Below are 26,977 nucleotides of genomic sequence, written 5' to 3' on the forward strand. Positions count from 1 at the left end.
AATTATTTACTCAATTTTGTTAGAATTTTTATTCGATTTCATTATATTTATCATCACACTGTCATCGCACTATATGTTAATTTGTCTGACCTTGTGATATCCCCTCTATGTTGAACCGTGAGTGGCGAAATAAAAGAAATATATGGTGTGGTATGTGAAGCGCTTTGTAAAGAGAGTCATAGAAGTTGTTTGAGGAGAAATATCTGAATTACCTGTTGGTGATTAGAGAGTTATTAAATGAGTATACCAGAAGTGGGCAATCTCAATAGAACATCATAACAAAGTCAACGTCTGTATATTTAAATCGTCCCTTTCAACTTTTATTGTGTCTTATAAATTAATTATCCTTTGGCATTCCCCACACAGTGTTTGAAAATTTGATTTAGTATATTACTCTAATTTTGTTTGTATTCAAGCTCGTATTTCCCCAATACTTTTATGAAGAGTAAACATTTGAACATTACCCACACTGCATGACACCTTGCACACTCCCACACAATCTCTCCAACATCCTCAACACGGTCACCATTAAATGACCATCCCTGCACACTGTTCCACTCATTCCCCACATCATACACCATCATGCACACTCCCACACACATTCACATATACATGTATTCACACACTAATACTCTTAGCCTTTAACTCTTATCACCCCTCTCCCACTTCGTATTTCTCTGCATTTTCATACAACACAGAGTATTCACTTCGAAAAGCACATGCAATGCACACACACGCAAGATGCCTGAACACAGACCACACACACACACACACACACACACACACACACAGGACATGCATAATATATATACACATATACAATATCTTTTTTAAATTTTTGAAGGTTTTCAACCATGTAGAAAGCAAAGCTTATAAACCATTCTCAAAAGATATGGGTGTCCAAATGTATTTGTGGAGATATTCAAGTGGGTTCATATAGTATGTTTACCACATTCTCTGTTTGGAGTGACAACTCATCCCACTTTCCAGTCACCCACAGTGTAAAGCAAGGCTGTGTACTCACTCCAACGTTGTTATTCATTATTTTTGGGGCTGCACTTGAAAGAATGGCAAACAAACTAACTGGCAGAGTGTATATCCACACAAGAGTAGATATGGTACTGCTAGACTTATCTAGGTTATGATCTGATATGTGCTGCAAGAGATTGTTACTGTGATGGGCATAATCTGCTCTAATTAGTGAAATTGAATGAGATTTTCCAGGTGTTATAGTCTATATTGCTTGAATGTGCTGCAGTACTTGGATACCTTCAGGCTATGGGCTTTGGTTGCATCAATGATGTGAAGAGACTTACCCAATAGGATGGTTTTAGTTACCTGATTTTCTGTTGGAGATGGTTTTCATGTTGCAATTGTATATTTTATGATTAGAAGATAGAAATTTTTAAAATAATTAAAATTTATTATTAATTAGTAATACAAATGATTCTAATTTTAATCTAGATGTTCCAAGCTATGGCTAATGTTCAGAAAATGTATGCTGTTCTATAGTACTCCTGTCATAAAGTTTTGGATCAGTTTGGTATGTACCTACATGTTAATATTTAAAATGTTTCTTTGTGAGAGTAAATGTTCCTTTCAAATAAATTTTAAGAAACATTTCCTCTTTTAAAACACTAAAGTACTTGATTTCTTCTTCCAGTTTCTCACTTCTTGTGTATAACACTTTTAAAACTAGATGAACTAGGTTTGCATTTGAGGACTTAATATTTTGAGCAGTTATTTCAGATATTAAACTTCAGTGAAATATTAGCATATTCAAATAAGTTAATTTGTATTTAATATTTGATAAAATTAGTTGAGAATCAGACACAATACTCTAAGGTATTTAGTTCCAGCCTTTCTTGGTTCTAAATTCAGATTTTCCTGAGATTAACTTTGCTCTTCATCCATCTGGGTCAGAACAATAAGGTATCAGTTAAATGCCAGTGTTGATTTTAATGAATACACTATCCTCTAAAATTTGATCCTTGGTTTCTCACTAAGAAATTAATACTAATTAACTGTCTAAAGTAGTGAGCCTACAAAATAATAACTGCACCAGGTAAAATTCTTAGCAGTATTTCTTCCAGCTTTATTTTCCAAGTTCAGATTCAGCCAAAGATTGACTTTATATTTAATCCTTTTGAGGGTGATAAAATAAGTACCAGTTGAGCACCGAGGTCATTTGATGCAATTGATTTACCCATCCCTGAAATTGCTGGCCTTTTGCCAAAATTTGAAATTATTATTATTTCACTGTCTTTGTTAAAGTTTTAAAATTTTGAATTGCTATTTTGATAATTCTGTTTTTGCAGCATTTTAATGCTTGGAAGTGTAGAAACACAATTTCTGTTCCTTCCTGGGTTCTCATATACTAAACTCCATCCTTCACTTCTCCTCATAAGAAGTTAACAGCTTCTCTTTAGGCTTCAACAAAGAATGTTCCAGTTGTTTGTCATCTCTTTTATTTGTATCCTCATTAGCAAATATGAACCTAAACAACAAGATATAAGTTCTCTCTCTCTCTCTCTCTCTCTCTCTCTCTCTCTCTCTCTCTCTCTCTCTCTCTCTCTCTCTCTCTCTCTCTCTCTCTCTCTTTCTCTCTCTCTTTCTCTCTCTCTCTCTCTCTCTCTCTCTCTCTCTCTCTCTCTCTTTCTCTCTCTCTTTGTAAAAAGGGAGAAAGGTTTGAAATGTTAAAACTTTTTTCTTCCTCAAGGCATGAAATTTATTCACCCTGCTTTGGCCACTCTGAGGCTACAGTAGCAGATACTTGCCCAAGATGCCATGCTGGAGATTTGAACTTACATCAAGATTTTTAAACAACCTTCTTAAGAACACAATTATGTCTAAGTGGATAGGAAGTACATTCTTGGAAATATTTTTGAAACTATTGATATAGGCACGCACATATGTACTGATATATATATACACATATTACATACACAGTCACTCATGCATATACATATGCACAGATACTCATCCCACATGCTTACAGTCACAAGTGTACACACATATACATATGCATAAATATAATGAAGCACATAACCACAAACACATATACACACATGCACAGTATTGTGATGACAGGCAGACACCCATACACTTATACACATACATATAAAAGAATGCCTACCCATTCATACACATGCATGCATATGATTTATTGCGCAACTATACACGCACGTATTCACATTTACATATGCTCAAAGCATAGATTTTGACAAATTTACTTACACACTTCTAGTTCATTCTTTACATTTAAACACAACAGATATAAAAAGAACACATGAGAGAAAATAAAAATGGGTTTTCAATTTTTAATCTTCTCCCATGTGTTCCCTTTGTTTAAATATAATCAAGTATTTGTCATCAAATCCTTGTGACAATAAATTTAATTTTCCTCAAATTCTTTTTCTCTTCCAGATATTTCATATAATTTTCCTTGGAATCTATAGCTATGTGTTACTTGTTGAACTGAAACCTCAGATTTTTTATCTAGAATGGCTTCTTATTGTGTGGGTGATTGGAATACTTACAGAAGAAATACACCAGGTAAATATTGCCTCAAAATCATTTAATCAGAACCATTTTTGTTCTCTTTGGATTCAATGTTTAAAAAATGAGAAGTTTACAGCTTAGGGGTAGTCTGCTGGAAGCAGACCAAAGAAGAACTTGAAATAAGGATCTGAAAATAATGAGATTTACAGATAAGGTAAGGTTGTATTGGGACATGTAGAGAGAAATGCTTGTGCACAAGTGGCTATACTCCATGGTAGTGTGGCATGAGCTCTAGATGCAGAAGACATGCATTTCCAAGCAAAAATAAGAGGTTTGCAGCACAGTAAGAGGTCAAGGTACTTGATTCCATGCAAAAAATCTGAGTTTATCTTTTTTATTAGTGAAAATCATGTGAGTGTACTTCCCAGTGGGGGAGGAGTGGGGATGTGTGAAATTTCCGAGGGATCCACCCCCCACTCTACTCTGTTTTCCTGACAAAAAAATGGTTTTGTGGCATATTAGGAGGTTACCATAATTCATTCAAGAAAAAAAATTTTTTTAATGATCCCAGGAGGCAGGGGTCCAGTTTCGCACTTGCCCTTTTTTCCAAACAAAAATAAGGGGTTTGCGGCACATTTGGAGATCAGGGTACTTGATTCCACACAAAAAATCTGAGGTTTTGTTTTTCTAAATGGTTGTTTTACACTATAACTGTGCAGTAAGAATAAACATATAACAAAGCAGGATAACACAATATAACAATCCAACAAACTCTTCAGGAACTATACACGAACCGACCAATAATATTCCGACAAATTATCCAAACAATACATTATGATTTCACTGTGATTAACACCTATTATCTCTCTCTCATTCAGACCACTACTATTTAAAGTTATTGAATCAAGTTTATTTACACTGGGGGTGTCTCGCCACATCTCCCCTTTGAGATTTCGACTTTTGTAGGAAACAAAATTTCGTGTATATTTTTCTCTCCAACACCCCTCCCTTTTCGAGATTTTGATTCCCTAGAGAGTTCAGCGCCTTTTCCGTTTAGAAATTATTTGTAAATTTTCAGTCTATTTTTGCTTTCTGTTACATCTCCTTCTAGGCTCAAACTCTTTCAGTGCTGGCACATCAAACATGTCATAAAACGCCTCCATTGGAATTTCTTTTCTTTCTTCTGTATGTCTGGTTTTTAATTGATTTAGGTGTCTTTTATGCTCCCATCATTGGCTTTTTATTAAATACATCATTTTCCCCAATTCTTTTAGTCACTACACTATCCTGCCAACTCTCTTTATCATTCTTGTATACTTTAAAATAAACTTTGTCTCCGACATCAAAATGTTTGGTTGAAATTTTTGTTTTTTCCCTATATGTTTTTTCCATTGGCAACAATTTGTCAAAGCTCAACTTAATCTTACAAGTGAACATTAGCTCTGCAGGCGACTTGCCTGAAGTGGTATTTGGATTGGGTGCTATTCTATATACCCTTATGAATTTAGTTAGCACTTCGTCATTTCCTAGCTTGTTCCTTGCTTTTTCTTAACGCACTCTTGAAAGTATCTACAAATCATTCTGCTTGTCCATTCGACATGGTAGAGTTGGGTAAACATTTGCTTGACTGCATGCATTTTGCAGAACTTCTTAAACTTGCATCCTGTAAATTGTGTCCCATTGTCTGATACTATGATGTCTGGAACACCGTATGGAGCAAAAATTTGTGCAGGAGCTTTATTATTGCCTTTGAGGTAGGTTGATTGCACCTACATACTTCAGGCCACTTGGTAAATATGTCAGCAACAATCAAGTAGTACGTGCCATTCACTGGTCCAGCATAGTCTATATGTACCCTGGACCACGGACTATCCATCCTCTACATGATTTTACCAAATTTTTTGTCGCAGTTTATTGTCGGCCAGTACATGTAACTCCTCATCAAAGCTTTCATTCTTGGTATCCTTGGGTGTCCATTATGAAATTTATCTAATATCCATGTCTGTTGTGCAATTGGTGCTACCAATCTTTGTGCATACATTCATATATCAGTGCAGAGTGAAAAATGATTCATATGTTTCTCCTTTGGTTATTTTTCAAGGTTTCTTTCATTTTTATGATGTATTTATTCTCAGCTGATTTACTTTTGATATCTTGCACAGTTACTGGCAACTCCTGAATGACATTACACAACGTTTTTAATTTCTTTTTCTGATTGTAATAAAGCTATCACCCTATCTTCCAGCAGTTCTGCATTCTTTGAAATTAGCCTAGATAAACAATCCGCATGACTAATTTTTTTAGAAGGAATGCATTCCATCTAAAAGTTGTAATTTAACAATATTGTACCCTAATGTTGTAATATGTTTGCTGTCAATCCAAAAATGATAGTAACGGTTGGTGGTCCATCTGAAGACAAAATGTTCTGCTGTGGAGAAATCTGTGAAATTTCTTCACAGCAAAAATAATTACCAGAGCTTCTTTCTCTATCTGATGGTAGTTTCTTCTTCTGCAATCAGAGCATGTGACACATGAACCACCGAAAAGCTTATAGTGTCGCTATGTTTGTGGAAGCATATTTCTTATTGCATCTGCCCTCGATGGGTCAGGTGGTCTTCCATTTTTATCTATAATTTGTTTTAAATATTTAATTTTAGGCAAAAAGAATTCCCATTTCTCCTCACTGAGTGTGAAACATTAATATGTTTTTAAAACACACTTCATATGTTCGATATGCTGATCACGAGATTCTGTTTTAATTAATACATCATCGAGGTATGGAACAGTCTGCCAGCATCGCATTCATAACCTGTTGAAATATTACTGGTGTGACCTCCAGAGCAAAGGGCAAGTTTTTATATTTGTATAGTCCTCTTTGCGTATTCACTGTTAGAAGCTTTGAGCACTCCTCCACCATTTAATTTTGCAAAAGTATCCTCCGGAATAGGCAGTGAATAGTGGCACATTTTTAGACAGTCATTCAAACCAGTAGAAAAATCAGCACACACCTTGATTTTGTTATTTTCTTTTAATACAACCGTTGGTGCTGCCCACTTAGGATAACCTACTTTTTGAATAATTCCTAATTTTTCCAGTCTGTCTAATTCTTCCTATACCTCCTTTATCGCAGCAAATGGTACCTTTCTATCAGGTTTGTATACAGGTACAATGTTTTCCTTTATTTGAAAACAAGCCTCAATCTTAGAACAGAGACCTAATTTATCCGACAGCATTTCAGGAAACAAGATTTTCAATTGTTCTTTCAATTCAGCTGCTGAGTTATATTCACTATTGGGACAGCCACCTATATTTTTACAGAACAGACTTAAGGGGAGGTCTCATAAGTCAAACAAATCTGAGGGGTTTTTTCTTCTTTTTTTCTTGGTGAAAATTGTGTGGGTGTACTTCCCAAAATTCACCCAAATATCGTCAATGATAGTAGCGATACTATAATAATTGGTGACAAGTAACTACATTAAAATAGTGACCAAATTAGTAAAGGTGGTGAATGCTCTGGAAGTATTGTTTCTAGAATAAGAATAGGATGGAAGAAGTTCAGAGAACTGCTATCTCTTTTGGCAACAAAAGGACTCTGTCTCTCAGGGACTGAAAGGTATATTGTATGATGCTTGTGCATGAGTGGCTATACTCCATCGTAGGGAGACATGGGCTCTGAATGCAGAGGACATGCATAGACTGGAGAGGAATGAAGGTAGTATACTCCATCGAATTTGCAACATCAGTGTGCATGACTAACAAAGCACAACTGTGTTGAGAGAAAAGTTAGGTATAAGAAGCATTAAATGTGGCATACAGGAAAGAAAAATGCACTGGTCAGGATATGTGATGCATATGTGTGAAGACAGCTGTATACAGAAATGCCTGTCATTGAAAGTGGATGGTACTTGTGGAAGAGAGAGACCCAGGAAGGCATGGGATGAAGTGGTGAGGACTGATCTAAGGATGTTAGTACTCAGAGAGGAAATAACAATGGACCAAGAAGTTTGGTGACATGAGGTTCCAGAGAAGACCATCCACGTCAACAAAACTGAGTGCTAGAAGCATTGTGTCCCACCCACATGTAACAATGAACTTTTCACACACCCTACCCCAAGAAACTGAACTACATCTCCTCTTCTAAACTGCATCTTTCTCTTCCTCACATTTCCTCTTCATACACTATGATTGTCTCCAACTCCCCAATCCTGCCCTCACTACCCTGCTCACTGTATCGTTGCTTTCTCCCACCCCATCTTAATATCCAGGTTTTTGCAAGTCTCTGCAATCCCCACTCCCTATTTGCACTTTCTAGCAATACCTGACCACATCTAATTTGACCCCTGTACCTCTCTCTTACTCTCTCTTCAAATCTATGTTCTGATCCTTGTTACTTGTGAGTATACCCTGGCACTTCACCAGCATCTCAATCCTGCTCTCTCTTGCACTTTTGCTGTTTCCCAATTTCTGTCTCTTTCTTTCTTTCCTTTACTCTTCCCTCTAATTGGGTAGCCATGTATCTCCTCTACAACAGCACACCTATTTCTGCCCTCATTCTTGATCTCTCTCTCTCTCCCCTGTTTTTCCCTCAGGCTAGATAATCAAGTATCTTCTTTACTACAGCGCACCAGTTTCTGTCTTTTTTCTTGTACATCTTTCTCTCCTTCTCCCCGTGTCTTCCCCATCCCTTCTTTTCCCTCTCTTTCTCTTCTTTCCTCACTTCCCCTAGCTGTGTTACCAAATACCTCCTTTATAGCACAACACATGTTTTTGTCTCTCTGTATCTCAGTCACACTCTAACCTTTCATCATCTGACACAAGATCTCCTCCTTCAATGATCCTACCCCTCTCAAAATTCCTTGTCTTGCTGCCCCTGCCGGTGCTGGGGCCATATAAAATGCATCCAGTCTACACTGTAAAGTGGTTGGCATTTGGAAGGGCTGTAAAAATAATGCCAAATCTGACCTCGCCTGTACTGCTGCCATGTAAAAAGCACTCAGCTCATTCTGCAGAGTGGTTGGTGTTAGGAAGGGCATCCATCCATAAAAACCCTGCCAAAACAGACACAGTAATCTGGGGTACTCTTCTACCTGGCCAGCTCCTATCAAGTGTCCTACCCATGCATGCATGGAGCATGGATGTTAGATGATGATAATCATGATGATGATATATATTGTTATATTTGGGGATTGTCATAAACACATGCACTGTATACTTGGTCTTCACTTCACCGTTATTATTTTAGTGCCTTCGTTCAAGGGTTTTCGTCATACATCTTGTGACCCCATCTGTGACTATATCCCACATATTTCATCTCTTTCTCTTTATTCCATTTTGTCTTTCTGTTGTGTCCCTCAACCACACATGCATTTATGTCTGTACCTATATGTGTGTGTGTGTGTGTGTGTGTGTGCGCACGCATGTCTTATCTATTTACTTACTTATTCATTTATTTATTTTCTGCTCTCTCTCATTTTGCCTTTAATATGTGTATGAGTGTGTTGTGCCTGTATATGAGTTTAAGTATTATACTGTTTGTATATACGCCCTCCTTGAGCTCCTGCCAGTATTCACTTATTCACTCATCTATGTACCGTGCAGTCTCCCCAATGTTTGTTATTGTCCTGTTTCTGCATGTCCTTCAATAAACCTGATACTATAAACTCCATTACTGGTTTTAGCATTTACCTGTGGTCTTATCCGACACACTATACAGCTATTATCCGTACAAGGGGTTCTTTCAAATGGCTATATTTGACTGATCAAGAATTTTATGGAGTCCCTGGCCTTTCTACTACTTTAATTCATATATTCATCTTATGCATGTTTTTCCTCAAAAGATATGCTATTTCACCTCCAGGGGTAGCATCAACAAACATGACACTTTGGTGTTCGGGATTGTCGTACCATGAGTTGGTCTTATCTATCTTCTTGGTTCTTTCTATGCTATTCCAGAATCTACTGCTGTATTGCAGGCAGATCCCATTTGGGTTCTTCTCCATGATGGACTTGTATTTTGCCCTGACTCCTTCATACATCCTGATCCTGTCTCCTTTTGGCCATACCCAGAGAAATGCATGCAGTGAATGAAGTGTTGTATGTACCACTATAGTTCTGTTGGGTTGCACAAATGAGACATGTTTCTCATCACACTTATCAAGTCTGCTATTGGGATATTGAACTTGCTATCCACAATTGCTGCTTTCTGGTGGACAAGGTGTTTGGAGGTCATGGGTTTGTCATAGTGGGAATGAAGAATCTAGTCCTTGTTATTCCTAGTTTCCAGCAAGAATTTTATATCTAAAATCAGTAGGCTGTAGTTGGGGTGCTTGCTAGGGTAATCTACTGTTACTTTAACACTCTGATGGATGGAGTTAGCTATTTCTTGGATGTTCTCCATGGTGCTAGCCTCCAGTTCATAAACACTGTCTTGTAGAGGTGCTTCTGCCACTATGTTGATATCATCCACAAAGCAGGAGTACATGGTTAGGGTTATGGAGCTCTCTACTAAACGTTCTTTAAATATCCTGTCCCACCATACCATAAAGAGGTTAACTACATTACCAGCGATAGTGACACCAATGGCTGCACCCTCTTCTTAGGCATATATCTTGTTCTTAGGCTTGAACATGTGACCCTTTCGTGTAACATCGGTAATTGCACCTATCAAATATGTGTTCCATCTTTCTCAAGGGTTCTTCTTGGCTATTAAGCTTATAGTAGGGGTTTTCCATCTTATTTGTCTACTGGGTTAGAAACAGCTAAGGACGTGTTTGTCTAAGGAGGAAGCCCAGTTCCTCTGTGCCAACACCACAAAACTCCAAACCGCTCTCACTGATCATCTCCACGCATTTCTCCACTACAAAATCAGCATCAATAGATGGGTATAGGGACACTACATCCATACTGATATTATGCATCCTGTCAGGTCCTGTCAGGTCACTGCTGAGGAGGTTGTCTAGGCTGTCACACACATCCAGGGACATTTTGATTAAGGGGTGTATGATCAAAGAGAAGAAGTAGGAGATTCTGTAGTTGCTAATGATAAAGACAAAAGAGAAAACCTATTCAGACTTAATCCAATGAGAAAAAAGCAAATGGATATTATTATAAGGAGTAGAATGTGTCACCACACCAACAGAGTGAACAGTGCTAATGGACATCATACTGCTAGAAAACATTTATATCAGATGTTAATACAATAAATGCTTCAACAAAAAAAATGCACATGGATGAAACAATAGCAACAGTGCAAACTTAGGCAAGAAGGAAAATGGAGGTAGCTAGATGTGATCGATGGGATATACGTAACAGATGTCCCACTAACAGCTGAATTTAGTCCTTTTTCTGTGGACAAGTACATGTTCACTAGTCAAATGATGAATATTCAAAGGAATAATCAATGGTAAAAGAGTGTGATGGATGCCAGTAATGAATGAGCAAATGAGTGTGTGAATGATGAGTGGTTAAGATGATAAGAGGTTGATGGAGCTCAATAAAAGAATAACCTGAGGAAGAGGGAGCGATGAGTATCAGTACAAGAGGGTAAATGGAGGGTACACAAGATACCAACAAGCCTTATTCTACCCCTTGTTACTTAGACACCATGATTAGTATCAGAGGTAGCAAGATAAAGGTGGTACTTGGGGTAATTGAGGTGGACAGATATATTTTCTGCCATTAAATTTCGTGGCACAGGAAGATGATAAAAGGATGAGGTGGTATATCAAGTAGAAGATGTCTAAGACGAGGCTAGGCTGAAAAGTTCATTCGCTGACTATGAAGGGGTGATGCTAGAGTTGTGAAAGAGGTGTCCAAGGTTATTGCTTTGACAATGTTGTGCCTCAAACCGTCTTTTCTCAAGTGTAAGGCCTCATGTTTTCGCTGTTTCATGGTAATTTATTAAGACCTGTGCAACGCTGGTTACTATTGCTAGAGAAATCGATGACGGAAGTAGTAAGTACTTACCAGTAGCTTGTGCAGTGCAGAGGCTGTTATTGCTTTAACTATCTCATGCTACACATAGAAATCGCTTTCATTTATTGCAATGGAAAGCCTCAATGCCGGATGATTACTGTTATTGGCAGTGGCTATTTTGAGGTCACGTGGGGTTACAATGTGTGTGCACACCGTGGTGGAGATTAATTGTTTATGTAATGGAAAAGGAATGGGCTCAGTGTTCTAAGAAAAATAAATTAGGAGCTACCTCAACTAAAGCATTTTGTTCAAATATGACTTTGTCAAATTGTGCTCAAACAAAGTGCAATTTAATGAAATGAACCATGGTATAACACTCGTTGGGTGAAAATGCATTCGTTTACCAAGTTTGGTTTAAATCGGCTCAATGATTCTGGCGCTATGGCCTGTCTTAAAGGCATTTTTGTGTCGGATTTTCCCATGCTGGGCTCAAACGAAATGGAATTTGAAAAACATAATAATGAAACAAAAAACCTTGGGTAAGAATACATTGGTATGTCAAGTTCAATTAAAATCGGACAGCTTTTTAAAAAAATCAATAAATATCGATCAAGTTTTTGTGAAAACCAAACATTGATCAAAGCAGTTGTTATGACTAAAATATGCCTCGGAACATACCAAATGCATGTCTGAAATTTCAATCAAATCGGTCTGGTGGAACTCAAGTTATAAATCTTCGAACTTGCACACACACACACATACATACACACAGAGTTTCTGTTATATATATATATATATATATATATAACAACAAATAATATGTTTGAAGAAATCATATCTTTGTTTTAAATTACACCTTAAAATCCAACAATTGTTTCTGCTGCATTAACATACACATGTAATATAATAAATAAATAGGCATATGGTCGTCTTATCTGTAATTTCTATTTTTAGTTATCCAGTGAGGTCACCAGTGGTGGTATGTGTTATTGAATATAATATTTTTTCAGTTGTTATATAATGAGTTTAATTCCTGTAAAAGAGTTTAATAGATTAAATAAATGGGTAATTGATTATTGTGATGTAAAGGATCTAAGTTTCTATGAAACATTATATAGAAATATAATCTGTAGCTTTTATTCTTTAGTTATCTATTAAACATAATGTAAAATTCTTGTCTGTAGTTTTTGTGTTTCAGTTGCCCAACGATGTCATTTTTTAGGGGTTTTTTTTTAGATTAATTTTCAATATTAGTTTTCTATGTAAATTTCAAATTATCAAAAGATAGGAATTGGTATGATATTTTTTATCCTTTGTTTTTATAAAGTAGCTAAGTTATTCAATGGCATCACTCTTGATTGAATGAATGAATGTCTAAATCTAAATTTGATTCAGTGTTTCTTTCTGTCAGTGTTTATTAACAGCTAAAATTTTTTCAGATGCTCATTTGGAATTTTACGAATTTGGATTACCTTGATAATGTTGTGTTGACATATTTTCAAATATATTGTTAGTAATTTTAATAATATGCTATGTAGATATTCATATATATATATATATATATATATATATATGGCGTGGGAGTGACTGTGTGGTAAGTAGCTTGCTTACCAACCACATGGTGCCGGGTTCAGTCCCACTGCGTGGCACCTTGGGCAAGTGTCTTCTGCTATAGCCTCGGGCCGACCAAAGCCTTGTGAGTGGATTTGGTAGATGGAAACTGAAAGAAGCCCATCGTATATATGTATATATCTATGTGTATGTTTGTGTGTCTGTGTTTGTCTCCCCAACATCACATGACAACCAATGCTGGCGTCTTCACGTCCCCGTAACTTAGCGGTTCAGCAAAAGAGATCGATAGAATAAGTACTAGGCTTCCAAGGAATAAGTCCTGGGGTTGATTTGCTTGACGAAAGGCAGTGCTCTAGCATGGCCGCAGTCAAATGACTGAAACAAGTAAAAGAGTATATATATATATAGACAAAAGAAACACGCTTGGAAGGACTGGAAGAACAGAGGTAGCAGGAATTGTATGAGACTTCTAGAAGGGAAGCTAGGAGACAGGTTTACTTAGCCAGAGGGGAAGCAGATAAGAAAAAGGTTGCCAATGTTCTGCACTGTGAGGACCAAAGACTTGAAGTATTTCGTGTTGCAAGACAGTGTGTGAGAGAGAATCATGATGTTGTAGGAGAGAAATGTGTCTGCATGGATGATGGTACACTTGCACTGAACGAGGCTGCAATTAAAGAGGTTTGGCGACGCCACTATGAAAGACTGCTCAATAAAGAGAATGAATGGGAGAAAGAGAGTCTGCCAAATGTCGACCCAACAGAGGGACCAGCTATCCGAATTGACAGTACCATGGTAGATAAAGCAATTAAGTGTATGAAGACAGGGAAGGCCCCCGGCCCATCAGGAATCACTGCAGAGATGCTCAAAATATCTGGCAGTGTCAGCTATAGCCTAGTCACCCGTATTGTTAACCAGGTGATACATGAAGGAGTCATACCCAATGACTGGTGTAGCAGCACCATAGTCAACTGTTACAAAGGTAAAGGTGACGCTTTAGATACAAATAATTACAGAGGTATCAAGTTGTTAAATTAGGTAATGAAAGTCACGGAGAGGGTCATAGACCAACTAATTAGGGAGCGATTCAGTTTAGATGAGATGCAGTTTGGGTTCGAGCCAGGGAAAAGCACCACTGATACTATATTTCTGGTAAAACAGCTGCAGGAGAAATACCTAGCCAAGGATAAACCTCTGTACCTGGCTTTCGTTGACATGGAGAAAGCCTTTGACAGGGTCCCCCGATCTCTTATCTGGTGGTCAATGAAGAAACTAGGGATAGAAAGATGGTTAGTGAGAGCTATGCGAGCCATGTACAGAGACGCTGTCAGTAAGGTGAGGGTTGGCAATGAGTACAGTGAAGAATTCTGGGTAGAGGTAGGGGTCCACCAAGGTTCTGTCCTCAGTCCCCTCCTATTTATCATAGTCCTCCAGGCGATAACAGAGGCATTCAAGACAGGATGCCCCTGGGAACTCCTCCAAGCCGATGACCTTGCACTAATTGCTGAGTCACTATCAGAACTAGAGGAGAAGTTTTAGGTGTAGAAGCAGGGACTAGAATCGAAGGGCATTAGAGTCAACCTAGCTAAAACCAAAGTCCTAATAAGTAGGAAGGTAGACAAAACACAAACCGCTTCAGGTAGATGACCTTGCTCGATCTGTAGGAAAGGTGTAGGTAGAAATTCTATAAGATGTATCCAGTGCAAGCTATGGACACATAAGAGGTGCAGCAATATCAAAGGCAGGTTAACTAGGAAGTTAGTTATTGTATGTGGCATATGTTCAGGTCCAATAAACACTGAAAATGTGTAGAAAACAACTTCTGTCACATTCCAGGGAGACAAACTGGACGTAGTTGATAGCTTCCGATATCTAGGTAACCAAGTTAGTAGAGGGGGAGGGTGCACTGAAAGTGTAGCTGCTAGAATAAGAATAGCCTGGGAAAAGTTCAGAGAGCTCTTACCTCTGCAGCGACAAAGGGTCTCTCACTCAGAGTAAAAGGCAGACTGTATGACGCATCTGTACGAACAGCCATGCTACATGGCAGTGAAACATGGGCTGTGACTGCTGAGGACATGCGTAAGCTTGCAAGGAATGAAGCCAGTATGCTCCGATGGATGAGTAATGTCAGTGTGAATACCCGACAGAGTATAAGTATCTTGAGAGAAAAGTTGGCCCTAAGAAGCATGAGTTGTGGAGTGCAAGAGAGACGATTGCAATGATATGGTCATGTGGCCAGAATGGATGAGGATAGCTGTGTGAAAAAGTGTCACATCCTAGTGGTTGAGGGAACCTGTGAAAGAGGTAGACCCAGGAAGGCCCGGGATGAGGTGGTGAAGCACAATCTGCGAACATTAGGCGTCACCGAGGCAATGAGTAGTGACCAAGACCTTTGGAAATATGCTGTGTGTGAGAAGACCCGGCAAGCCAAGTGAGACCAAAATCCAAGGTCTCTGCCAGGTATGTAGCCAGCCCACTTACGTGTAACATTCCTTCATTGGACACTAAACTCCGCTTGCGAAGACCTGTTGAGGCAAGTGAAATCGAAATCGAACTAAATTTATAGACTGGCACCCATGCCAAAGTCTCTTTTATTGAACACTAAACTCGGCTTGCAAAGAGCTATTGGGGCAAGCGAAAGCGAAATCATAATGGCACCAGTACCAGTAAATCTCTAAGAGCACCGTTCGAGCGTGATCGTCGCCATGAGAACTAGCTGTCTGGCTTTCGTGCCGGTGGCACATAAATAGCACCATTTGAGCGTGACCATTACCAACATCGCCTTCCTGGCACTTGTGCCAGTGGCACGTGCAAAGACATTCGAACGAGTTCGTTGCCAGTACCGCTGGACTGGCTCCTGTGCAGGTGGTACATAAAATACACCATTTGGAGTGTGGCCGTGGCCAGTACCTCCTGACTGGCCTTCGTGCCTGTGGCACGTAAAGCACCCACTACATTGTCGGAGTGGTTGGCGTTAGGAAGGGCATCCAGCTGTAGAAACCCTGCCAAATCAGATTGGAGCTTGGTGTAGCCATCTGGTTCACTAGTCCTCAGTCAAATTGTCCAACCCATGCTAGCATGGAAAGCAGACGTTAAACGATGATGATGATGATGATATATATATATATATATATATAGTTTTATATTTTATAGATGAGGAATTATGTACATTATTTACATTGGACGGGTTGGTGTCCTCACCTTGTTTGTTGTTACCACAATGTTTCAGCTGATGTACTCTCCAGCCTTTATCAGGTGTCCTGGTGAAATTTTGAACGCAAGCCTTTATTTGACTAATGGGGTACATTGTTCTCATTCCTAAGGTATTTTTTGTTGATGTTATTATTATAAATTCAAGTCACTGCCTGGAATTGAACCCGAAATCTTGGAGTTAGTAGCCTGCTCTCTTAAGCACTATGCTATATGCCCATTGGCTTATAGTGTAGTGGCTTTTAGCATACAGATAACATTAAGACCATAGAATTTAACATACAGATACGGATTCACCAGGGCTCAGTTCTTAGTCCACTGTTTTTCACAGCAGTTCTCCAGGCTATAACAGAGGAATTCAAAACTGTCTATGGGAACTACTATACACTGCCAACCTCGCTCTTATTGCAGAATCTGTAGCAGAATTGGAGAAGAAATTCCAGATATGAAAGCAAAACCTGGAATCGACGAGCCTGAAAGTTAACCTAACAAAGACTAAAGTTGTTGTTAGCAAGAAAGCAGTTAAGACTCTCTTTCCATCAGGTGTATGGCCCTGCTCAATGTGTAGGCAAGAAGTGGGAAGTAATTCCATTCGCTGCACCTAACGTAAGCTATGGACACATAAGTGATGCAGGAGAATCACTGGTAGGTTAACAGATAAAGTCCGTTTTGTGTGTGGCTGACATGTAGGAACAATAAACACTAAGAGCACATGGAACTTGGTCTCTCTGAAATGCCCAGGAGGCTCTCTTGGGGTAGTAGATAGTTTCTGCTACTTAGGTGACCAAATCAGTAATGGTGGAGGATGCTTTAAAAGTATTGTTTCTAGAATAAGAATAGGGATAAGAATAAGAATAGTTTAGAGAACTACTACCTTTGTAGGCAACAAAAAGATTTCTTATGAATGGTGGTAGTCACCAAAGTAACGCATGGAGAGAGTCATCAATTTTTAGTGTAGTGAAGAAGGTAGTATGTAAACAATGTGTAAAGTCACCAATGTGAGGAAAGGATGCAAAATAAGAGGCCCAATACATGCGCTTTTGTGAAGCATGAGAAATAACATCAGAAGGCAATTTAAGAACAAAGTTTGTGATTTATTTGATGAGGAATAATTGCTGATAAGAAACAAGTTATGTGGCTTGTAAGTGTATGTGTGAGTAAAGGAAGCTGTATAACTTATGTTTGAACGAATGATTTAGTAGTGAACTGTGATGAGTGAGCAGTTAAAAGTAATTATGAGCTAGGTGGGACAAGAAGGAATTCCTTGTGATATAGGTAGCGTTGTGTTGAAATGGACAGACAGTAAAGGTGTTTGCACTGCGAATTTTACATAAACACAATAGAATGTCTATGATGTGGTGGGCTTAAAATAATCCAGTAACTTGCAGTGCTAAATTGGTGTGAGAAACAAAGAACTCCTCATAATGAAGAAGGGATGTCAGTTGTCTTGTGTCCTTTCATTGACTGGCAGCTGACTCTTGAAAAAGGCACGAATACCACTGGGTGGGTGATATTGTTTGTACTAATACACGGCCAGCTCTTATTGGCTGAAGTTGCCATTACATAGCCTAATGGTTAGAGCAGTGAACTCGCAGTCGAGGGATCATAAGTTTGAGTCTCAGACCAGACGGTGTGTGTGTTTATGAGTGAAACACCTAAGCTCCACATGACTCCGGCAAAAGATAATGGCAAACATCCGCTGATTCTGTCATCACAACTTTTTCTCACTCTTTCCTCCTGCATCTAGCAGCTCACCTGTAATGGACCAGCGTCCCATCCAGGTGGGGAACCTATACACCTATGAACTGGGAAACTGGCCCTTAGGAGCCAGGCATAGCTCAAGAAGGAACAAACAACAACGACCTACATACAACTATGCACAGACACACACCCATATGTGTGCGTGTGTCTTTGTATATGTATGTGTATGTGTATCTGTGTATGTGTGTGTGTATCTGTATGGGTGTGTGTATGGATATATGTATATGTATATACATGCATAACTCACATAATTTATATATGTTTTGACCAAATATCGGCTCAGGCCATGTCTAACTTAAAAGCACCACATGACAGGATATTTTTAATTTAAGTTTTGTGGTATCAAGACCCATTCCAGTAAGGAGTTCTAGTTGAGTGAGTTGTATCCATGTGTAGGTGGCTTATCTGGTATTGCTTGAAGAAATTTGTCTAGATTCCATTTAAACATGATGGTATCTTTTCCCTCTTTGATTTGTTTTGGGACAATGTTAAACAGGGCAGGACCTGTTGAGGGAAAGAAATTGTGATGCAGAGTATTTGTGTTGTAATCCTGATTTAAGTAAGGGCATATGGCATGTGGTCCTAACCTTGGATGAATTCTGATATTAATGTTAAGGTCATTTTTTAGTGGTGTAGTATCTACATTGTGCAAATAAAGTGTTGCTCACAGCACCGCTGGAGCAAAAAAAGATTCAATGCTTTAAGGCAGTCCCAATAATTGAGATCCCTTGTGCCCTTAATTCTTTTAATGAATACTCTCTGGAGTGATCCAATTCTCAAAATGTTTTGTTTTGTGTGATGAAATCAAAGGGGGCAGCAGTATACTAAGTGTGGCTGTACAAAGGAGAAAAGAGAAATCTTAGGATCCAGGAGCTCATTTTACAAGCTATATCAACTTTATTGTTTGTGTGAGCACTCCACCTGAGATCCCTTCGTTTAGTAGCACTCTGTTTTTGTCTGCTCATTGACTTACAGCATGTAGATCAGAGTGGAGTTCAATTCGGTCTTCTTCTCCATTGACAATTTTTGGGAGCTTGGAGTCTTCGGTAAATATTTTCACTTTGCTGTGTTTGCTGATGCTTGAAATGTTGTCAATACAGACTATAAAGTAAAGGCCAAGACAGTTCCCTGAGGGACACCACTAGTGACTTTTGCTGGGCATGAGTGGATTCTACTGATCACACTATGCTCTGTTCTGTTATCCTGGAAATATTCAATCCAGTGTAGTAGCTTTCCATGGATTCCAATATTTGACAATTTTGGCAGTAGGATATTGTGGTTGAACATGTTGCTGAAATCAAGATATGACTTCAGAGTTTGAACCTGATCCCATATATATATACACTAGTAGTATTGACCGGCGCTGCCCGGTATCAAGCTAGGATTATTAAGTGATCAAGTGCTTTATTTCAAACCAAAATAAGTAACATCAACATCAGATTTGAGCGAAATCCATTGAAATTGGTTTGGCTGAAAATGGTTTGCTGGCAATTTGATTGGGAAATTCCATAAGGAATCAGTTTATTGGTTATTTCCACTCATTGACTGTTTTTTTTTTAAGTTGCATTAGAGATCTGCATAGGAGAAGGTTGATCTGAAGGTTTGCATTGGGGATCTGGATTGGAGTAACTTAGGAAAATTTACCAACAGCCTTAACCAAAAAATAAAGGGCCTGTCCCTTCTAGGTTAACTCTAACCCTAACCCTAACACCCTAGTGGAAATCATGCTAGTGTTAATCTGAAAAATTACCAAACCCTTTTTGTGGTCCAAAAACGGGTTGGGGTGTGGTGGAAGCCTCGGAAATTTTATCCATTTATATTGTGCAATTCACTGACAAATTGTTACATACCTCTTTGTTTCATTGTTGTTAAATAAATGGATTGTCAATAAACTTTTTTCTTTGGCGTGAAATATAAACAAAACTCTTTCGCTCCCAAAGTAGTATATGTGCATGTGTGTGAGAGTGAGAGGGGGAAAAAGATGAATGATTTAAAATAAATAAATGATTTGAAATAATTATATTTTAATTGTTGTGTAAGAAAGTATATATAATCTCATTATAAAATATAGTGTCTTTCAAAAACATCCTCTATTTGAAACTATATCTCATGTTTAAGAAAAAAAAAGCATTTTACATTTTACACTTACTGTCTTCCTTACCTACCTTTTCTTTCGTTAGACGTTTTCTGTCTCCCTCTCCCACTTTTTCTTCACTTTTTTTTGTTAGACGCTGGCAAACAATCTGTAGCTCTTCCTCACTCCCCTCTCACACACACACAATTTCTCTCTCTCTCTCTCTCCTTCACGTGCTTACGCACACTTTGACTTTGCCATGTTAGCAAACTTCAAAATTGGTAATAGTTATGGTTGAAAATCGATTTTTACAGCTATACGCGGGTGCCTCTGAGAGAAAAAGTTGACGAAAATGCAGATAGGGTCATGACGAATGTTCTCCTAAAATTGGAGCGACATGCATGCTAATTTGTGGATGTGCATAAATTACACTCACGTACACACACACACATCCTGCCTTTCGTATATACAGATATAAATGTATATTTTTTAGAAAAACATAAGTCCAGAGAAGCACACTCCAAGAAGTTGGGCAGTCTATATTTATTACTGGTGAAGGCCAGTTTATGGGGTTACCCTGGGTTACCCTGGGTTTCCCATCCATAAAGGGCTTAACTTTATGGCGTATCATCAGATCCCCAAGACCTGTTGGCCTTTGACCTCCGGCTGTGTCACCATCATTCAGCTATGGGGGTAAACAATAGGAGATTATCTCCCTCTCCCTTTGGCTATCTACTTCCAGCTGTGCCACTATTTTCACTACTTTGTGGTTTCTAAAAAGCTAGCAGAAATTTCCTAAAATGCAAGCTTGACCCGAAAATCTCCATTCTGGAGTTAAGTATGGTCCCTGGCATGAGTGAATCTTTTAGAATTCTTGTGCATTCAGCTATGCATAGATTGCAGCATTTTGTCCTGTTGATGTAGGGGCCCGGGTTTCTGAGGATTTTCCATGAGATCAATTCTAGAACTCCATTGTCTTTTAGTTGCCATACATGGCTGGCCAGCAATGTTATGTATCTCCTTTCTGAGACCCTGAAGAAAGATCCTTGATTGGAAAATCGTTTCTTAAATGTATTTCCCATACAACCAATGTATTTCTTTGAATGCACGATGCCGGTATTGTACCAATTACTGTTACTGTTGCTACTGCTGCTGCTGTTGTTGTAATTGTAGCTGCTAATGTCGTTTCTGTTGCCAACATTGTTGTTGTTACTACTGGAGTTGGGGCTGTTAGTGGTGCTGGGGCTGATGCCGCTGGAGGTAGTGGTTGCATCGGTAGTGTTAATGCCCCGGCACGTGTTGCTGGTGATGCACCTTTTGATATAGATACTAATGCTACTGACGCTGTCGGTGATGTTGTTGTTGTTGCTCTTGTTGCTGCTGGAGCTCGGCCTCTTGATGTTGGTGGGGGGGGGTAGCATTGGTAATGCTGTTTCCATTGCTGGTTTTGGAGGCGCTGTAGTTGCTAATACTGTAAGCCACGGTTGTTACTATTATTATTATTAATATTATTATTATTATGATTATTATTATTATTATTATTATTGCGTTCACCGATGGTGGTGGTGGGGGGGATTACTGTTGTCAGAGGTGCCATTAGTCATGCCTTTGTTGATGCTTCAGCTAGGACTGCTGCTGCTGGTGTTTTTATCAATATAGTTGGCATTGGCACTGGGTCTGTTACTGCTGCCATAATCAGGGTTGCTAAGCCTGCCAGTGAGTATGTTACCAGGTCTGCCATAGTGTATATCGAAGAAGCTGTTGGTAAGGCTGGTGTTGAAGGTGATGTCACTGTGGTCAATGTTGGTGTTGCTGTTGTTGACATCACTGAGGCTGTCCACTGTGGTGGTGGTGGTGGCAGTATTTCAAGATACTACTTATTGAGAGAGGTGAAGGACCACATATCACTTATATGTCCCATTTTGGGTTTGGTTTCCACAGTTAAATGCCCTTCCTAACAGCAACTACTTTTCAGTGAGTACAGGAAGCATTTTATCCTTGCACCACAACTCCAGAGATAGTTATGACCTCAAGAAGGGTAGAGAGTCCTCTCAACTCCATATCTCTGTCCATTCATCAACCACTCTAGAAAATATTCATTTACTGAACACTACATGGCTGAAAAGATGAATGGAAGTGACAGCAATGGTAGAAGAAGAACCAAGATGAGTGAGAGAGAAAGAGAGAGCAATGTGTGATGGCAGAAATAGAGTTTGCTAGAAAGTGTGAGAAAGTAATGGATAGTGGTAGACGTGGATAAATGGTAGGAATGAATGATGGTAGAGGAAGTTTATTAAGAGTAATGTGCGCCTGCTAATCTATGTATATCTTGTACAAATTGTGATTCAATCTTTATGTAAATAAAATTAATTTTAACATGAACAAAAATTTATAGATTTTAAAGTGGTCTGATAGTCATAATGCAATACATGTTAACCTAATTATATATTTTCAGAAAGTTGTTTGAGAAGTCCGTTTGTAAAACAACCATATGTAACACTTCTCAGAATGTTTTGCAATCAGGTAGCCTTATCAAAAGGCTTTCATAATTTAGTTTTATATCTTACTCAGCAATTTTTGATCCATTGCTGGATGAAACTTCAGCACCAATACTTGTTTTAGGCCTACCTCTCCATATTATCCAAGTACATATCAGACAGGATACTCCCTCGATTAAAGGATTAGCCTACATTTTGGCACCTTCTGCTTCTTACTCTCTGAAAATGATTGCATGGATTTAATGTATTAACTAACAGTAATTACTTCTTTTGATTTTTGCAGATTTTAGTTAAAGACTTGGTAAGTATTAATCCTTTTAAAATCTGGTCCCATCATAAATGGTCGTAAGTATATTTACATAATATATAAAGAGGTATAAGGTAAACTTACAAGTATGTGTTCTTAGTTGACACATACTTTAAGCTATAATGTGAAACAGAGTTCATATGTTTAAGCTTCATGCTTTTACCTTTGTTACCAGAAAAGTTATTTGACCTAACCAGCTTCAACATTTGCTTACACTTCATCAAAGAGGTTTTACTACTTTACTTGACCACTAAGAATACTCTCTTTTACTCGTTTACTTGTTTCAATCATTTGACTGTGACCATGCTGGAGCACCGCTTTTAGTCGAGCAAATCGACCCCAGGACTTATTCTATCGGTCTTTTTTGCCAAACCGCTAAGTTACAGGGGACATAAACACCACTATTGGTTGTCAAGCAATGTTGGGGGAACAAACAAACACACACACACACACACACACACACACACACATATATATATATACAACAGGCTTCTTTCAGTTTCCGTCTACCAAATCCACTCACAAGGCTTTGGTTGGCCTGAGGCTATAGTAGAAAACATTTGCCCATAGTGCCACGCAGTGGGAATGAACCCGGAACCATGTGGTTGGTAAGCAAGCTACTTTATTTCAATAAATTAACCATGTAGGCATAATACAGAGAGGACAAACAAGGACAGACAAACATAGAATGGTGAAGTAGCTTAAAGCGTTATTATAAATCGATTAAAAATATGAAAAATTTAAAATAAAATAAAATAAAATACATTGCGTAATGCAATCTGACACCGAAGGAAAGGCGTCCGGCATCAGGGTAGGGCCTATGCTTTTCTTCCAGGGCTCCACTTACTTGGTGCGAATCACTCCCAGTTTTCTTACCACAGGCTTCCATCTCTTCTCGAATTTCTCATATGACAGGTACTGCTTCTCCAGCCTGATCTTGCTGCTGAAGTGTCTTTCACACGTGTCTTCCATACCATTTCTATTAAAATAGCTACTATGCAGTAAAAACAGGCCTTCCTTTCCCTGCTAAGGGAAGAATGCGGCACAATCTTGATGTTTGACTCAGCTAATAGCTGTACTCTTTCCATCGATGACAGCAGTTGTTCTGTGAAAACTATCAATCCCGACAATTCTGGACATCCCACGAATGCATGCAAGATGGTTTCTCTGTCCTGCCCACACCTCAAACATGACGGCGAGATAGCACTTCCGTGCCTTGACAGCTTATCATGAACAGGTAACGCCACATGGAAGCCCTGTCAAGCCAGGGATTTCTGGTAATTATCCAGATACCCCGGCCCAAACGTTCTCCTGAACAGGTTGATTAACTGATTTTCATCGTAGCCCAGGGTCTCCCCCAAGGCGTCTTCAGACGTGAATCCCACTAACCCACTATAAAATCAGCGGTGGAACTTCTGTTGCCAGCATTGCCTGCCTGAGAGAGTAGCAGAAGTACCTGTCAGCATTTCAATTGTCAATCCCCCAGCCTAGGTCTCTGCTTGATCCATGTACCTATGTCTGTTAAGGACGCTAACCTTGGAAGGTAGAATTGGACATGCAGTGACCACATCCAGGTAAAGCTAGAGGTGCTTGCCCAGACCAAGTCTGGGTTAGAGCAGTCACCTTACTGGTTACCTCACTCCAATTTTTCTCTACCTGTATAGGTTTTTCCCCCATCCAGGCACGTCTCATATGTGTGTCGTTATTTGGATGCAAAAGTTTCACTGTATGGTGTTCTGGAATTTGTCTTCCAAATAATCGTCTTTAGAGTCATATCCAGTTAAAATTATTTCTTCATTGTTCTTTTGTGTTTTTTTTTCCAGTGTGGTGGAGCAGGGTCTTTTTTTCGTTATCTGTGGTGTGTGGGGGATGTGGGTGGAGAAGGTGCATGTAAACGCTTGCAAATTGTCATGAATTCCCCTTCGGATACCTCCATGGTGTCGTCTGGGGACGTTATGTTTGAAACACAAGGTGCCTCAGAAATCAGGTGGGCGGGGGGTTTTATTAATGTGGGGGCTTATGTATGCTGGGGTTGGGTCTTTTCATTGCTTTCTTTGGGGGTAGCATCACAACAGAAGGAGTGGGAGCATTTGTTTTTGTGGGGACTGGTCTATGTGTGGGTTTGGGGATGCTTTGAATAGTTGTGGGGACTGGTGTCTGTAACAGTTTTTTCTCTTTATTCTTCTTTTCCTCCTCTTCTTTTTTTCTTCACAATCGCTTCGAATGTGGCCTTTTTTTTCACATTCGAAGCAAGTAACCTTTTTACCCTCCACTTCAATTCGGAGGGTAACTTTTTCACCCACGCGTATCCAGTCCAGAAGGTTTTCCATGTCTGCCGGTGCCCCTTGGATGATGGCTGAAATGCTCTGCCCTGTCCAGTATTGGGAGACAGAGCATGGAATATGAAGGAATTGTATTTTCTCTAATTCCAGCGGCACCTCCATCACCCTCACACGAGAAGTACGACTTCCCCTGTAAGAGGGCAGAAGTGCTACCTCCTTCGTCTTCAAGGGGCTAACCGAGTACTCGTGCGCCAACTTCTCCATCTTGAAACAGACTCCAGTGGTTGAAAAAGCCTCACCCTTTGCGATATGAGTAATATAATTCCACACAGGGGCGAGGCATTTCTCAATAACATTTTCATTGAGATATTTAAAACATCTTCCTTCCATACAGAAGGATCTGAAGACCACAGTTTTCTTCTCTATTTCTTCAACATCGAACATGGGCGTTATCTTGATATCCCCGTTTTCCTCCTTCATCCTGGAAAAATATTCTTCCAAATCTTCATTGTTCAACACAATGGTCTTCGTTTCCATGGCGGCAACGTCAGAAAATTTTTTGCTATTAACACTACTCTCATTGAGAGTGCGTTCTTTGGAAATTATTTCTTTTAAAATTTCGACCGACATGCTCGGTCAAAATTATAGATGCGCAAAAAACAGGTTTGTAAAATGTTCACCAAATTAGTTCAGATCTTGCCTCACCACCCCCCTTTACGGGGCGTGGCACAAGAAAAAATTGCCTATGACGGCTTGAAAAGAGTTTCAATTGCACAAAGAAGTTTTACACCTTACTTTCTTGATAGAGAAATATAAAAAAAATCTAAAGCACACGTAATCCACACAAACGGTACTCCAATGAACACAAATAGTTAATTCGCAATAACAACAAATCTTGCTCCCCCCTTGGGGGTGTGTGACACAAGAAAAGCTTACAATGGCTTGAAAAAAGTTTCAATGCCCAATTGAAGTTTAAAAGGTTTTTACACCTTACCTTCCTGATAGGGAAGCATAAAAATAATTTTAAAAAACACGTAAATCCACAAAAACAGTACTCCAACGAACACAAACGGTTAATTCACAATAGCAAGGTACGTCTTACTTGCTCGAAAGTAAGAGCAAAATGGCAGCAACAGTAACCTGAAGCTCTCTCCAAAACAGAGGTAAGCAAGCTACTTTATTTCTTGTAAATTGCCATAAAGGCATTACACAGAGGGGGACACTACAACACATGTGGGGACATATAACAAGTAAAACTATAAAAATAATGAAATATGATATAATGAATGATACATGAAAATGAACATGAAGAACAAATTAAAATATAACATGAATGACATCTGAAAATGATATAATGAAGAGTGTGCTACTCACCCCACACTGAGTAACACCACTCACTGCCTCTGAGTCCAAAGTCCTTTTTTCCTTTCAGTTCTAACCTTTCTCCATCACTTAATGACATCGTTCTCTCCATGCATTCGTAACCTTTTTCACTGGGAGGGGGTCTTCTAAATTTTGTGGCGTCTGTTCTTTCTTTTTCTTTTTTCTTGTGGGGAAATGGAGTGGGTGGGTTTGGTGTCTGTATGGGGAGGGTGGGTCTGAGTGGTCTTGGGTGGGATGGAGTTGGACTGGGGTACCACATCATACTTGCTGTTCTTCCTTTTCTTCCTCTTCTTTCTTTTACTCTCTGTCACTATCCACTCTTCCTCCTTGCTCCTTCCGTCCGTCTGTTCTTCTCTTTTCACCTCCGTCTCCACAACCGCTTCTTCTGTTATTTGCCTCTGCAGGGGGCAGTTTGCTTTAATGTGGCCCTTTTGGCCACATTTAAAACATCGTGGGACTCTGCCCTCCACTCACACTC

The 26,977-nt window shown here is 39.1% G+C and overlaps 1 protein-coding gene across 8 annotated transcripts in view; it reads left to right on the forward strand.

Annotated features, from left to right (window-relative positions):
* LOC106871768 (uncharacterized) overlaps positions 1 to 26,977 on the forward strand; it is a 1,221,261-nt gene that overhangs the window by 1,097,911 nt on the left and 96,373 nt on the right. For all 8 annotated transcript variants that reach the window (XR_016244689.1, XR_016244690.1, XM_089364843.1 and 5 more), the window contains exons 76-78: positions 1,465 to 1,543; positions 3,427 to 3,555; positions 22,811 to 22,828. Coding sequence is in view for 6 of the 8 variants with exons in the window: in XM_089364843.1 (XP_089220969.1) it covers positions 1,465 to 1,543; positions 3,427 to 3,555; positions 22,811 to 22,828 (226 nt within the window). In the remaining 2 variants the exon portion in view is untranslated. The remainder of the gene's footprint in view (positions 1 to 1,464; positions 1,544 to 3,426; positions 3,556 to 22,810; positions 22,829 to 26,977) is intronic.

Source organism: Octopus bimaculoides, chromosome 16 (genome assembly GCF_046866305.1).
Source record: "Octopus bimaculoides isolate indiv1 chromosome 16, ASM4686630v1, whole genome shotgun sequence".
Classification (NCBI taxonomy): domain Eukaryota; kingdom Metazoa; phylum Mollusca; class Cephalopoda; order Octopoda; family Octopodidae; genus Octopus; species Octopus bimaculoides.